Source organism: Pteropus medius, unplaced genomic scaffold, assembly GCF_902729225.1.
Source record: "Pteropus medius unplaced genomic scaffold, Ma_sr-lr_union100, whole genome shotgun sequence".
NCBI lineage: Eukaryota > Metazoa > Chordata > Mammalia > Chiroptera > Pteropodidae > Pteropus > Pteropus medius.
The window spans coordinates 90,262-105,839 of NW_024352540.1; the positions used below are offsets into that span (position 1 = coordinate 90,262).

The following is a 15,578-nucleotide window of genomic DNA, read 5'->3' on the forward strand; positions in this document are numbered from 1 at the left end:
GCCTCAGCACAATGGCCCTATTTCTTGTGTCTACTTTTGGTGTATGCTGGAGGGTTAGGCCCAGATAACATCCCTAGAAACTAAAGTTATGATTGAATACCAATTTAAAGAATTTTGTTTCTATGATAGATGATTGGTAAAGAAGCTGAGGTACATATATACAATGAAATATTACTCAGCCATAAGAAGAGATGAAATACTGCCATTTATAACAACATGGATGGACCTTGAAATAATCATACTAAGTGAAATAAGCCAGACATAAAAAGTTGAAAATCACATGATATCACTTATATATGGGTTATAAACTTAAAATCAACAAATGAACAGGACAAACAAACAGACTCATGGATGTGGACTATATAATTATGGTTACCAAAGGGTCAGGGGTCGGGGAAAAGGGGAGAGATAGACAGGGTAAAGGGGGTCACATATAGCAGGATAGGGGCAGGGTGAAGTGGAGTGGGTAAAGGGGATCAAATATATGGTAGCTGAAGGAGACTGGACTTTGGGTGGTAAACATACAATGGGATATAGAGATGTCAAATGATAATGTATACCTGAAAATTATACAATTGTATTAACCAGTGTTACCCCAATAAATTTAGTTCGAAAAATAAATAAAATAAATAAACAAGGAATACATATTCAAAAAAAAAAAAGGAAAGAAAATTCTGTTTCTGGAACCTTGTTTGCTGTATTATGCAGATCTGTGCAGAGATAGGCTTGCTATTGTCATATCATGTCTCAACCTTTTGACTTGGAGTTTCTATCTTAATACCACCTCTTGTTTTCCTGCTCGGAGCTGTCAGCAGTTATTGGAGTAAGCCACTAAACAGTGGCCATAAAGTCCACTAAACTTTTAAGGGGCCCAGTGCGAGCTGCCTGCTTACTCTTTACTGCTTGACACTCTTCATTTCTTGTCATCACTGCCTGTTGTCGGCCCTTTCCTGTTTCAAATGCCTTCCCTTCTTTTCAGCAGTCATCCAGTCCCCTTACTCTGAGCTTGGAGTCTTTCTAATTTTACTGGGGAGTTTGCAGTTTTATATGATCTTCCTCAGTTTCCTCTCATATGGACTAGCTCATCTTGCAAAAGTCTGAAAAAGTTGCTTCTATTTTTCGACCATTCTTTTGTCCTTTATTATTCAATATCCAGCCCCATCAATGTATTGAAGGTATTTCTGGAAAGATATCTATTTCCCTTAGTTTTGAGAATTCAGCTTTCTTTACTTGTAGTAGGATTTGAGGCAATTAGTCAATAAGTTCTAAAAATCCTTCTTCATCGGCCTGCTGCAAAGCACTATTTTTCTTCTTCTTTCTTCTTGCTGCTAAAATGCATGTTTCTAAGAGTAAAGCCCTTAGAATTCTCTTCCTAGCCTCCTCCCCTCCTCTTTGACTTTACACATACATTTGTATATGCTACTGACTTTTATGCAAATTCCCAACTCGAGTCACATTTGCAAGCTCTAACTGTGCCATTTATCTGCCTGTGGAAACCCGCATGTTAGAGTCAACACATCTGAAATCAGACTCCTTTGTAAAATGTCAGGTGATCTTACTTGGAGTGGCATTAATAGTCTCCCTTTCTTTCAAGGACAAAACCTGGGGTTCCACCTGCGCTGATGGCACTGTGGCCTCTTACCTGTGTCCAGTCAGCTGTACAGAGGGACTGCCTCTTAGACCTGAGGGAGTCACCACCATCTGTTTTATGCCTCTTTCCTGGATTATTTCCCTTATTTCCCATCCCCCTACTTATTACAATCGTTTTTACAATGATCAGGTCTTGTTTATTTTACTTTAATTCTCAAACATCACCAATGTCTCCCCATTCCTACCTATTACGACGAGCCCTTACTACGTTCAGGGCCTTCCACACTCCTTACTTCTGTTTTACCTTCCCTGCTCCCCTCGATGAGTCAGACTCACTATCCCCTGGCACACCTCACAATTCTGTGTCTGTGATATGCTGGTCTCCCCATTTCCGGAATGCTCTCCAAACATTAACGTTGTTTTTCAATAATAATTTTCAGTTTTTTAAGTTTCAAATGTTAATTTTCGACTAAAGCCTTTTAAAAACCTTCAGGAAAAGATTTTATGATAACCTTCACCAGAGAGAATCTTACTTTATTTTGCATTACCACAACACAGGTGCTTTTCCTGAGGTACATTTTATTCTGTTTTATGGTATGTTTGTACCTTTTATAATAGCCCATTGAATTTTGACTGAAGCACTTTGAGTTTAGACACACTTGGATTTGAATCCTACCTTATTCTCCCAGTAGTTATACGATTTTGGTAATTTCCTTATGTGAGCTTCAGTTTTTTTCATCTATAAAATGAGGAAAGTGGAAGGAATTTTGGTAAGGATCCGGTGGCATATTCGACACTTAGATAAGAGAAGTAACGTTATATAAACTTAAAGAGTATATGATAGAATCCCCAGCTGGGTCTTGGCTTTGCCGGGTACTTACTGAATGGCGTTGATTATCTCGCCATTGATTGTCCTCGATGGGCCTTGTTTTTGGCTGGTAAGATGAGGAGGTTAATGAGAACATGGGTTTTACAGGGTCCGATGCCCAGCACAGAGTGGATGCTTAGTAGATGCCAGAGCTGTTTTATCATTATTACTGTTATATTTGTGCCAGGACTTTTCCAGACAATGTTCATATGTCATTTCATTTAATCTCACTCAGTTCTCAAAAAGATCTGCACTCTATCCGCTGTTCAGCTGGTTGTATTAACTAGTTTGTAGGTGGGGAAGCTAAGGTTCCACAGCTAAGTTCCTAGAAAGAGATGGAGCCAAGATTTATGATTTAACCCAGAAGTTGCCCTGCTTAAATTTCCTTTTGTGTTAGATCATGATAAAGCTAACATGTAGTAGGGGATTAAATAAATGCTAATTAATATTCATACCCACTTAAGAATAATACATATTCCATGTCTTAGGAAAGCCTATGGCCTAGTTGGGATGGAGAGCAGACAGGCAATATGTGAAAGAGAAATCAAAATTTAAAGAGAAAATGCTACTACAGAATCTATAAAGTGGAAACACACCAGATGATGTAGATAACTCTGCCTGGCAATGGAAAGGGGAAGGAGGTCCTCACTTCGGAGAGATGGCATTCGAACAGGCACTTAGGGTTAAGGAGGAGTTTGCTGTGTGGAAAAGCCAAGTTGTCCTTGGGAGAAGCGCCGATTTCTGCCCCAGAGACATGGGAGCTGGAAAATCCTAGCACCTTCAGGAGATGGCGAGCAGTCCCAGGTGGCAGAAACAAAGGTGATTGTGAAGGACCAGAGGAGACAGGGAGGGGCAGGTGGCCCTTGGTACTGGTATCTGCATGCCAGATCAGCAACCTGGATTCTACCTCACAATCCTTGGAGGTTTTTAGTAGCAAGAAATAAACATGCTTATCTTTTCTTTTGATGAAGACTTACTGCCCAGTGAGAGTTGAGTAAAGGGGCGTGTCAACTGAGGAAGAGATCATTGAAATCTTTTAAATAGAGCTGACAGCTATGTGGTAGAGATGAAGGAGAGGATGATTCGAGAGACATGTCTATTGGTTTTGGTGACTTATTGGATTTAAGAGGTATAGTGTTGTCAGAGTTTGGGATACTGGGTTAAAGATGTTTTTCCAGCTTTGTTTTCACAGTTTGTTTCTAATTTCAAAGCAGTATGTTGGATAATATGTTTGGTATGATTTCTATCTTTTCAGTTGAGGCTAGTTTGTGCCCCGACATGGTCTGTCCTTGAGAATGATCCATGTGCACTAGAGAAGAATGTATAATCTGGTTTGGGATGAGAGGCTGTGCAAATGTCAATTATGTCTAGTAGGTCTGATGTGTCACATAAGGTCGATATTTCCTTATTTTCTGTTTGGATTATCTATCCATTGCTATCAATGGGGTATTTAGGTCCCCTACTATAATTTTATTTTTGTCAGTTTCTCCCTTTAGTTTTCTTAGTCATTGTTTTATATATTTTGGTGCTCCTAGGTTGGGTGCATACATATGTGTTAATAAGTGTTTTGTCTTCTTGACTGTGTTATTCCCTATAACATTATAAAGTGTCCGTCTTCATTTTTTGTTACCTTTTTTATCTTGAAATCTATTTTGTCAGATATAAGTATGGCTACACCTGTTTTTCTCTGGATTCCATTTGCTTGGAGTATCATTTTCCACCCCTTAGCTTTGAGTCTCTGTTGTCTTTGCAGCTGAGAAGTGTCTCCTGAAGGCAGCATGCAGTCGGGTTTTGTTTTTCGATCTAACCTGCTACTCTCTGCCTCCTAGGGCAATTATTGATATATAAGGATTTCCTAAAGCCATTTTATCTTTTGTTTTCTAGAAGCTCTGTGTCTCCATTGTTTCTTTTCCCTTTTGTTTCTTTCTGCATGTTATTTTAACTTGGTGTTATTCTATGATTTTCCCCACTCCATTGCCTTTTCTTTATGTTATGTATCTCAGTTTTAGATAGTTTTGTGTGTGTGGTTACCATTAGGTATATACAAAAGAAAACTTCATAAGAATAATTGTCCTTTTTCTTCTGATTGTACCTTATCTCAATTCACCTGTGCAAGTACAGTCCTTACCCCGCTTTTATGTTTTCCTGCCACAAATTATCCCTTTTCATGCTTTGCATTCATTTTCAAATTGTAGTAGCCACTGTCTTCTTAAAAAAAAAATGCTTTTACCTCCTTTAACCTTTGTTATATTTGAGTGTTCGATACGGTATTCTGAATAAGAGTTGCAGTTTTCTGCTTCTGTCTGTTAATCATCTTATTCTCAGTTTTGTATCCTTTATTCTTTTGGTTTCAGGTAGAAGAGCACCTTTTAGCATTTCTTGTAATGCACTTCCTCCTGTGGTGGTAAATTCCCTCAGCTTCTGTATGTCTGGAAAAGCCTTTATTTTTCCTTCATATCTAAAGGATACCTTTCTTGATATATTATTCTTGGATGATGATTTCTCTCTTTTATTCATTTGAATATTTATTCCACTTTCTCCTAGCTTATAGTATTTCTGCTGAAAAATCCTATGGTAATCGAATGGGATTTCCTCTATAGTTTTCTTTCTTCTCTTCCCTCGCTCTTTTTGGATTGAGATAATTAGGTGTTCTGTTAAGCTTCTTGGATTCCAGGATCCAGTTCACTTCATAGGTTTGGGAAGTTCTCATTGATTATTTGTTTAGGTTCTTTGTTTTCTTCCCTCTCTTCTCTTTCTAGTATACCCATTATTCTTATATTGCTCTTTCTCATGGATTCAGGTGGTTCCCATAGAGTTCTTTCAATTTCTTTTTTACTCTTGATTCTCTCTATTCTTCTACCTGAGTCATTTCTGGATCACTCTCTTTGATATCACTAATTCTTCCTCCATTTGGTCTGCTCTGTTTCCTAAGCTCACTAATTTATTTTCATCTAATTTATTGAGTTCTTTAACTCCAGAATTTTTGTTTGGTTCTTTTTTATAGTTTCAATCTCTTTGGTGAAAATGTCCTTTTGTTCATTAATTTTATTTCTGAGCTCGTTGAATTGCTTTTCTGAGTTTTATGTTTCTCTCTCTTTTTTTTTTTTTTTGTATGTTGAGTTTTTTCAGAACTGCATTCTGAATTCTGTCATTTAAATCACAGTCTTCCATGTCTTTAAGTTTATTTTCTGGAGATTTTTTATTTTCTTTTTAAATTTCCTTGTTACCTGGGTTATTCATTCTGCTTGATGGATTATCTCTCTGCCTGAGCATTTGTTGGAATGAAATCTTTTTTAAAAGTATTGACACTTTGTTATTTAGCAGGTCATTAAGTGGTGGACTTTCTTTTGTTTTCCAGTAGGTGGTGCTGAAGTGCAAGTTTTTATTTTCTCTTCTACTACTTGAGCTTCTGGGATCTCTGTGATGTGTTCTCCGCTCTGGAAAACACCTCATATTCTTGGAGGAGGTGGAGATAGTTTTATGATCCAGTGTCCTTGGTATTGATTCAACACTTCCGTGGATTGGAAGTAACGGTCTGGTTTTCCTGACCTCTGTGTTTCCGGTGCCGCCTTTCTGTAGCCGGAAGCCACCAGCAGAACTGCTGTGTCCGAGTTGACCCAGCCACCTCTACCAGGCTGTGCAAAGAGTAGTGGAGGGTGGTTGGGGTGTAGCGGGTTGTGTGTCCAGGCTTTTTCTCTCTGTGGGTTTAGCCATACTGAGTACAGACCACTTAGGCTAGAAGGTTTTTTCAGCCCTTTTGCAATCTGCAGAGTAAGGATTTTATTGCCTGGCGGCCACGGGAAATGGAATGGGCGGGTTCCTGTATCTGCAGAAGGAATTTGCTGATGGTGGGCTCTGGAACACTGCCACCTTTTGCACCACTTCTCTGCTCCTGACTGTGGGCCCAGATTCAATGTTTGCCAGCCACCCATGCTTGATAATTGTCTCTGTCCCTCCCATTTGCCCAGTCCTACCAGCAGTGTATGAGGGTCGCACCCTGACCCTTCACTCTTATCATGTGCACTGGGCCACAGCCAGTACCAGACTGCGCCGGCTTCTGTCTTTGCTCTCCCCCCGTCTGCTCAGATACTCCCACCTTGAGATGTCTCCATGGGTGAAAATCTTTTGTTGAATTGTAGGTGTCCAACTTGTTGTAAACTTAAGTGGAGAGACCCGGAGGTCTTCTCACACCACCATACTGCTGATGTCACACTCTGAAGGTGTTTTATTGAGTAATTTTTAATAATTCATCCTCTCAAAAATTGTGATGACCTAAACTCATAGACCTTGGACTTACAGAGGATCTTATGAATTTGACCTCAAAGGCAAGGGGAGTAAAAGCAAAAATAAATGAATGGGACTACCTCAAACTAAAAAGTGTCTGCACAGCAAAAGAAACTGTCAACAAGGTAAAGAGACAACCATCCGAATGGGAAAAGATATTTGCAAGCAACGCCTCCTATAAGGGTCTAATATCCAAAATATACAAAGAACTCATACGACTCAGTAACAACAACAAAAAAACCCCAAATGATCCAATTAAAAAATGGGCAGAGGACATGAACTGACACTTTTTCCAAGAAGACATACATATGGCCAACAAACATATGAAAAGATGTTCATCATTGCTAGCCGTTAGGGGAATACCAATCCAAACCACAATAAGATACCATCTCACATCTGTTCCAATAGCTGTTATTAACAGGACAAGTAATAACAAGTGTTGGAGAGAGTGCAGAGAATAGGAACCCTCATACATTGCTGGTGGGACTGCAAATTGGTAAAGCCGCTATGGAAAACAGTATGGAGGTTGCTCAGAAAACTAAGAATTGATCCAGCAATTGCTGTATGATCCAGCAATCCCTCTACTGAGTATTTACCCCAAAGACTTGAACACTCATATCCCAAAAGATATTTGCACTCCTATGTTCATAGTAGCATTATTCACAGTGGCCAGGATGTGGAAACAACCAAAGTGTCCTCTGATAGATGATTGGATAAAAAGCTGTGGTACATATATGCCATGGAACATTACCCAGCCATAAGAAGAGATGAAATACTGCCATTTGCGACAACATGGATGGACCTCTAGATAATCATGCTAAGCAAAATAAGCCAGACAGAAAAAGTTGAGAACCACGTGATATCACTTATATGTAGGATATAAACCTAAAAGCAACAAACAAACAGGACAAACAAATAGAGACTCATGGACATGGACAATGACTAGTGGTTACCAGAGTGTAGAGGCGGAAGGCGGAAGGAAGTAGATGGCATAAAAGGGGTCAAATATGTGCTGACAGAACGAAATCTAACTGTGGGAGGGGAACACACAATGCAACATATATATGCCTTACTGTTAAATTGTACACCTGAAACTTACTGGATTTCGTTAACCAATGTCACCAAAAAATATTAATTAAAAACTAATCAGGTAGACACTGTGCCAAGAGGGCCTCTCATTCCATGCTGGTCCCTGTTTTGCTCCTAATGTAAGGATCACCATAACAGTATCCATACCCCAGGAATGAGCTTTCCTGATGCTAGAGCAAAAACTTATTTCATCTTCAACAAGTATGGAATGTGTTATTATCCAAACAGGTCTCCCTTTTCCAGGATTACAACTGGATAAGAGCTAGATTTATGGAGTTTTATAGGTCTTGGTCAACGTCCAGTATCTTCATTCAGCATTTCACTTTGATCTCCATTTCCTCGCACTGTAAAGTTTGCTCTATTGCTTTCTCTTTCTTCTTCTTATTATGTAAAGTCATTATAAATCCACGGCAAGTAATCTAGCCAGAGATTAATACCAATGGCAACAATATTGCCACAGCAGACAGAGAAAGACAGCTGAAGTCCACCATAAACAGGCAAAACTGAGCTCCAAAGAGAGCTTCACTATTCAGTTAATAAAATGCTGAATGCTGTCAGCCCAGTCACAGGAAGACAATCAAACTGGCTTCCTTGGACAGGCACAGCAACTCATTGATTGACTCTCTCACATCAGATGGTTAGCAAAGGGAACTAGATCTCTCTTCTTCCACTCCAGTGGTAGGAAACGAGGAAGGCAGGGAAAGAGAAGGGAGGAGGGCGTGATGTGTAGGTGTTAAGGCATGAAGCCAGGCCTGTGGAAAACCAGGGGGAAATCGCAAGTGAATGAGCCTGAGGAAACTCGGCATGATCCGTCATTCAGCACATGGACTCCGCAGCACCGCTGAAGCCTGTTTCAGAGGTGGCCTAGTGATGCAGCTCAGAGACATGAAAGTGAGAACCATATTTTTAAGTCAATCAAATGTAAAACATATACTTATGGAAAAATCGGAAAACTTACTGAAACAGGATTGTCTCAGAAAATCTAAATACTGTGGTTGGCAATCCCATGAGATACCAAATTTGGGGGTCAAAGAGATACTGGTTTGTATAAGCTTTGTTGATAGTTGACGTTCGTTTATTTCATTCATGCATTTACATAATTACTATATATAGAAACATATTTATGTTACTGTGTGCTATATGTCTTTTGCTAGGTACTAAGATTATTCCTCACATAACGTAAAATGAAAGTGGGGCTAAATAGAGATGGCCACAGTGTATTTGAGATGAGTTCAGGCAAGAAGCTTGAGGAGACTCTTGAAAGGCAGAGCATTTAGGCTGGATCTTAAAGGCTAAGTAGGGTTTTGATAGACAACGTAGGCGGCAACAGGATGTTTAGGAAGAAACAGCACAAAGGATGACACAAAGGTGTGAAGTGTGTATTTGGGTAGGAGTAGACCAGGAAGGTTGGGAGGTGGGTGTGTGGAAGGGGGTGATGGAAGCTATAAACAGAACAGCAGGGTGTGGAAACCAAGTTAGAGCTTTGGAACTTACCGTCTAGGCAGTGGAAGCAGTTGAAAGTTTGTGCAAGAGGACATGTGCTTTAGGAGAGTAAGTATACATCAGCATGAAGGATCAATTATAGGAGAGACTGAGGGCAATGAGATCACTTAGGAGGTTATTGTGATATCCCTGATAGAGGGACTGAAAAGCAACATAGGTTCAATGAGCTGTCGATTGTGTATGGAGTTTGAGGGAGAATGCATCTCAAACATTGATGTGCTCGTGCGTCACTGTTCTTGTAAAATGGAGATTCTCCATCAGGAGGTCGAATGGGGACTATGATTCTGGGTTTCTAACAAACTGCTAGTCCATGAGTCATATTTTGAGTAGCAAGATTTGAGATAAGTCCAGGGAACCATCTTGTGAGGCTGGCTCTGTGTTTCATTAATTGAGATGTTTGCATGAGGGGAAGATACAGACTTCACGACCAGACACATCCAGTATGAGGCACCCTAGCTAAGAGGTAGAAAAAGTGGATTGTTGTTTCAGAAGTGAGACTGAAGCTTGACTGAATCGGAAATCCCTAGATGAAGAAGAAAAGGAGAAAAGCGCGTGGTGCAGATTTCCCAGGAGAAACAGCGTTAACAAAGGGTCCAAAACAGAGTGTTATGGGAGATGCGGAACAGAACGGACACCTCATGCTTACTTATTCATGGCACTAAGAAATGTGTCTTTATTTACTTATTTGTATACATGAGAAATAAATTTTGGTCACTTGAATGACATAACGTCCTAAAGTTCTAACCCTCATGCTAATCTGTAGCAACTTCAAGAACGTATCAAAACTCTGCTCCTTCACAGCTGACCCCAACCTGCTGTTGATGTCACCAAACTACATCTTTATACTCTATGTGTCCAAAAAGAAACTAATAATTATTTCTTTTTAAATACATTGGTCTCTTAAATCAAGTAGAAAACAACAAGTAGAGCTACAAACCAAAGTCACACCAGTACTAGCTGTCTGTGATCACGTCCGTGTGGAGTGTTACAGAGATTGTTCTTTCTCCATAAGGCTTTGAGCCTCTGCCCAGTGTCCTTCCGTTCCCAGCTGCAGGGCAGGCGTAGTGGTAAAGATCTGTCAGCGCTGGTTTATCTGGGAATGTCTTCAGGTCTCCCCCATTTTCAGGTACTTTTCCCCAATGTAGGATTTTTAGTTAACAGCCTTTGTCCTTCAACACTTTGAATACATGAACCCAGTGCCTCCGGTCTCCATAGTTTCTGATGAGCAATCTGCTCATAATCTTATTGGCAAAAGGATAATGAAAGCCAGCCCCTCTCAGCTTTATAGATGTTAATAATTTAACTTCTCTTGTGAACACATCATTTTCCTGTAATATCGTGATAACAGTTAAGTCACAGCATCATTTTTAAGAAAAAGGAATGGAATATTTTATGTGTAGACAGTCTAAGGTCTTGAAAAAGACAAGACTTATTGCAGATTTTCAAATTATAAATGAAAAAGTCACTGAATCATCCTACATGTTTTAATTTCTAATAAAGTTAATATCAATTTTTCTCACAAAAACAAAGTTCTTTGAGTTTGTCTGGTTGTTTGTTTGTTTGTTTGTTTTTTAAGTGTAAAGGGGTCTTGAGACCAGGAAATGAGAAAAACACTGTGATTTATCGCCAGCCGTGGCTGGTTAGTGTCTTGCTCTGACCCAATAATGCACCATTGTGATGGAATTACAAAAATCTCCTATATAAGGCCCTGGCTGGCCTGAAGTTTTTGTCCGTAGAGCCCAGGAAGCTGATTTGTGGTGACCTGTTGGACTGGACTAGTTAGCTTGTTTTCTCCTTTTCGCTGTTGTTGTTTTCTTCTTTTTTTTTTTTGTCTTTATTCCTTCTTTTACTCGTTTTTCTTTTTTGTTATTCTCCTTTTTCTTATTTTTTTTAGTTGTTTCATGTTCTTTTTTATTGCTTTCTTCATTTTTTTCATTGTTTTATTATTTTCTCACATATTTTCTTTTCTTTTTTTATTTTTTTCTTTAAACATTTTTTAGTTAGTATTGTTAGTATTGTTAGTACATTTAGTAGAGTTAGTATTAGTTTTGTTAGTATAGATATCATTTATTTGTATCATTTATTAGCACAGTTAGTAAGCATAGTTAGCATTGTTTGTATTAGTATCAGTTAGCATAGTAGAGTTAGTATTGTTTTTAGCATAGTCAGCATAGTTAGCAGTTGGTATTAGCATAGTCAGTAGAGTTAGTATAGTTCGCTAGCATAGTTTGCATCGGTAGTTAGTATTGTGAGTGAGTGTAGATAGTTCGTCACCATGCTCCGTGACCTTGCAGCCATCTCTAGTGAGGAGCAGCCCCACGTTTGGTGCTACGAGCTCCTGAACACCATTGGCGAGGGAAGCTTTGCCAAGGTGAAGTTGGCCCGGCACATTCTGACCGGGATAGAGGTGGCTGTCAAAGTCATTAATCGGCACGGGTCCTATAGACCTTTCCGAGAAGTGCACGCCATGAAAACCCTGAACCACCCCAATATCGTCAAACTCTTTGAGGTGATTGACACCGAAAACACACTCTTCCTCATCATGGAGCTTGTGGATGGAGGGACCTTGTCTGACTACCTTGAGGACTGTGGCGATATGACAGAGCACGAGGCCCGAGGCGTCTTCCGGCAGCTGTTGTCAGCGGTACACTATTGCCACCAGAGGGGCATCGTCCACAGGGACCTGAAGCCACGGAACATTCTCCTGGATGCCAACCGGAACATCAAACTGGCGGACTTTGGGCTCAGTAACGAGTATGTTGGCCAGAAGCTGACCACTTTCTGTGGCAGCCTCAATTACGTGGCCCCAGAGATTCTCCTGGGGCAAAGCTACGACGGCCCCGGAGTGGACGTGTGGAGCCTGGGAGTCATCCTGTTCAAAATGGTCTGCGGAAGACTGCCGTTCGTGGCAGACGACATTTGGGAACTAGGGAGAAATATTCTAAGAGGGAGGTACCGTCTGCCCTTCTTCATTTCTGCAAATCTAGCGGACTTGATAGGGAAATGTTTAACCGTCCAGCCCTGCCACCGAGGAACACTTGACGAACTCATGAGGCATTCCTGGACGAACATGGGGCAGGAGGAAATGAGACCATATGAGGAGCCGCCATGTGAGGCCTTAAACTCCCAGGTGACCCAGGAAATGAGAAATATGGGATTCGAGCAAGAAACGATTGAGGAGGCCATCCGAGAGAAAAAATATGACAGAACGATGGCCACATACCTCATACTGAGCCACAAAGCGCCCAAGGGGAAGGGCCGCACCATCATCGTAAGGCCCTTCCCCGACGCGGAGTCCTCCCTTGCCAGTTCTCACGTGAGCCACAGCGTCCGGCCATCCGGCTGGGAGATCACAGAGCCGGCCAGTCCACCAGCCAGCTTGGACTGGAGCGCCGCCATTCTCGCACCCACACCTGAGTTGGGGACCAGCCCTCCCTCAGCACGACCCGAGTCAGGGACCACCAGTCCCGCACCCAGACCGGAATCAGGGACCACCAGGCCCGCATCCCGACTGGAGGCAGAGACCGGCACTACCTTAACTGGACCAGAGTGCGGGACCACCTGTCCTGTACCCCAACCGGAGATGGGGACCACCAGTCCAGCACCCAGACCGGAGTTGGGGATCACCAGTTGCGCACCCCAACTGGAGGCGGAGAGCAGCACTACCTTAACTGGACCAGAGTGCGGGACCACCTGTCCTATACCCCAACCAGAGTCGGGGACCACCAGTCCAGCACCCAGACCAGAGTTGGGGATCACCAGTTCCGCACCCCACCTGGAGGTGGAGAGCGGCACTATCTCAGCTGGACTGGAGTCGGGGACCACCAGTCCTGCACTTGCATTGGAGTTGGGGACCTCCAGCCCTTCCGCCCAGCCTGGCCCTTGGGGCACCACCTCCACCTACAGCACCAGCGGCAAGAGCGGAGCCCCAGAGAGGCAGCCTGAAGTTGAAACCCCAACCACTTCCTCGGGCCAGAGCCAGGGCAGTCGGGGTTTGGCTAAAAGGTGCTGGGACTTTTGTGTAAAACATCTGTGCTGTGGGTCCTCCATCAGAAGGGGGAAGAACAAAGTGCAGCCTTCATAACAGAATCTAGACAACAAGGCAGGGCTGCAGACAAAGACTTTGGAGTGGGGGGCGTGGGCACAAGCCCGTCTCCCTGCATTTTAAAGGCTGAACTCAAAAATGCTGAGCTTCCAGGAGGCTGGTGATAAGGTGCGGGAATCGGCCAGAGGGTGGACGCAAACAGCTGCAGGTGGGAGCCGTGCAAGGAGGACATGCTGCGTGCGAAGGACTTGGTCCATTGGGCGATGAGGTGTGCAAACTGGCCCGGAGTTCTCTGCACAGGATTCACATCAGGATGGTGCTGGAGATTTCTGTGGCCTTCAGGAGCACCGGACTGTTGAGTTCGGAGCACGCCTGGAGCCCTCTGGAGGACAAGAAAAGAGGCCGCCCTCACTGCAGATCCACTCCTTAGCCCCTAGCTGGGTCCAACTTGAGACTGGACTGTTCTTCTTGGGTCTCTTCTCTCCATTCCTGCTCCTCTCTTCCTCCATGTGTGTGGAGGAGGGGTGGTTCTTACTAAAGTTCTTGGTTTTCCCTTAACCTTGTAATAAACTGGATTGTTCCACAAAGATGTATCGGGTATCGTTTTGCATTCTCCCTGCAGAGAATTGGTGTCGCGCCTCCTCCAGTTTGAGAAGCATGTAGTGATGTAGTGTGGGGACTTAGTTAGAACTAATGGAAATATTACTGAAGAGAATGATCCTGGCAACTCCCAATAGCAATGAATATGGTTCCAAGGGGAGAAGGCCTGTGAGCCATCCTGCAAGACAGAAAGGCTGACATTGTGTTACCTTCCTGCACGCATTACTTCAAGTTTTCAGAAGGACCGAAGGGAACTTTTAGTCCTGTGGCCTGTGTTACTTAGGGCTATGAGGTCCATAATAGGATAGAAAAGTCCCATGAACCAGACTGTGTGGGGCATCCGAGCAGGGGCGGGATCGTGCGCCAAAGCGGCCTGGCGGTCACTTACCTGTGCAGCTGAGTGTCCTCGTGATGAGGCCAGAGCCGGGCCTTCCCCTTGGCACTTCAGAAAGTGGCCCCGATGTGTGTGTTTGACCTGGAAAATTGATAGGAAGCATGGGGGCAGGCGTGAGCTGGAGTATGAGGTGCATACAGGACCGAGGTGGGGGGTGAGGCTGGGGAAGGGGTGTTGGAGCAGCACCCCAGATCACAGACTGACAGCAAAAGACAGCTGAGTCACAGAAGACAAAAGAGGAAAGCCTCTAGCTGAATACGGATTGTTCGGTGATGTCACAACTGCCCTGAGCGTTTGCACGGTCTTATGAGATGTGTTGGCGCATGGTGTGGCGTACCACCCAGACCCCTTTGGGCCTGAAGCGCTCTCTCTACGTTGCTGGGAAAGTTGGCTGTGATGATTCAGTCAGGTCCTTTGCCTGGAATTACCTCCTTGAGATGAGAGCGGCCTCACCCAAGTTTATCCTCCCTCTCTATTGGCAGTCTAAGGACGATACCTGGCCTACGTGGGGATGTAAAGGCTCTCACCCTTGCTCAAAGTACAGCTCTCTGCAGGGGCACCCAGCTCAGGAATAGCCCACGGGTATCAGCTGACATCCTTGCTGAAACCACATGACAGTTCGATTTTTCTACCCAATCCCGTTTCCTTCCCTCCCTCACAGCTGTTGTTTCTGAGAGCACTGCCCAGTACAATTTCATCTCAGGGTCTGTTTCCCAGAAATCTGACCCAAGACCGATGTAGAGTTTATACTAGAGATTAAACTGCAAAAATCACTCATGTTTGAGGCTGCATCTTCCTAGGCTCTTTCCGGAGCTGACGTCTCCCTTCTCCACTCAATCACCCTTTCTTTGCATTCCTGCTTCTGAAATTGTACTAGTAGGTGCTGGCTGCACCACGATATGGGCAGCACAGCTTAACAAATTTGGGGGGCATTGGATTTAATAAGGTCATAACCACACCTGTTCTATCACATCTTCCACATCTTCGTTTACCCTCGCACACCGCTCATTTTGCAGAGAGCTGTTACGGTACAACTCTTTTTTTCCTCGTTTCTATCATTTACCTGCTATTGCTGAAGACTGCTCTTACCTTATGTCCTCTTTAAAATGGAAGAACACACAGCTCACTAATTAAATGTGCAGATGAGGCTGAAATGAAAGGCGTAGCAAAACTACTATGGAAAAGCAGGTAACAGAGGGTCTGCT

General features: G+C 42.9%; 1 protein-coding gene across 1 annotated transcript; it reads left to right on the forward strand.

Annotated features, from left to right (window-relative positions):
* Nucleotides 1-4,471: 4,471 nt before the first annotated feature.
* LOC120589482 (serine/threonine-protein kinase MARK2-like) lies at nucleotides 4,472-13,809 on the forward strand. Its single transcript, XM_039847001.1, has 3 exons — nucleotides 4,472-4,484; nucleotides 11,516-13,339; nucleotides 13,533-13,809. The coding sequence occupies exons 2-3, from the start codon at nucleotides 11,610-11,612 to the stop codon at nucleotides 13,807-13,809; spliced, it is 2,007 nt and encodes a 668-aa protein (XP_039702935.1). The 5' UTR covers nucleotides 4,472-4,484; nucleotides 11,516-11,609.
* Nucleotides 13,810-15,578: the final 1,769 nt, after the last annotated feature.

Coding starts and splice junctions, on each gene's coding strand:
- LOC120589482 (XM_039847001.1), top strand. CDS start 11,610: ATGCTCCGTGACCTTGCAGCCATCTCTAGTGAGGAGCAGCCCCACGTT. Junction 13,340..13,532: donor AGTCGGGGTTTGGCTAAAAG/GTGCTGGGACTT, acceptor CTGAGCTTCCAG/GAGGCTGGTGATAAGGTGCG.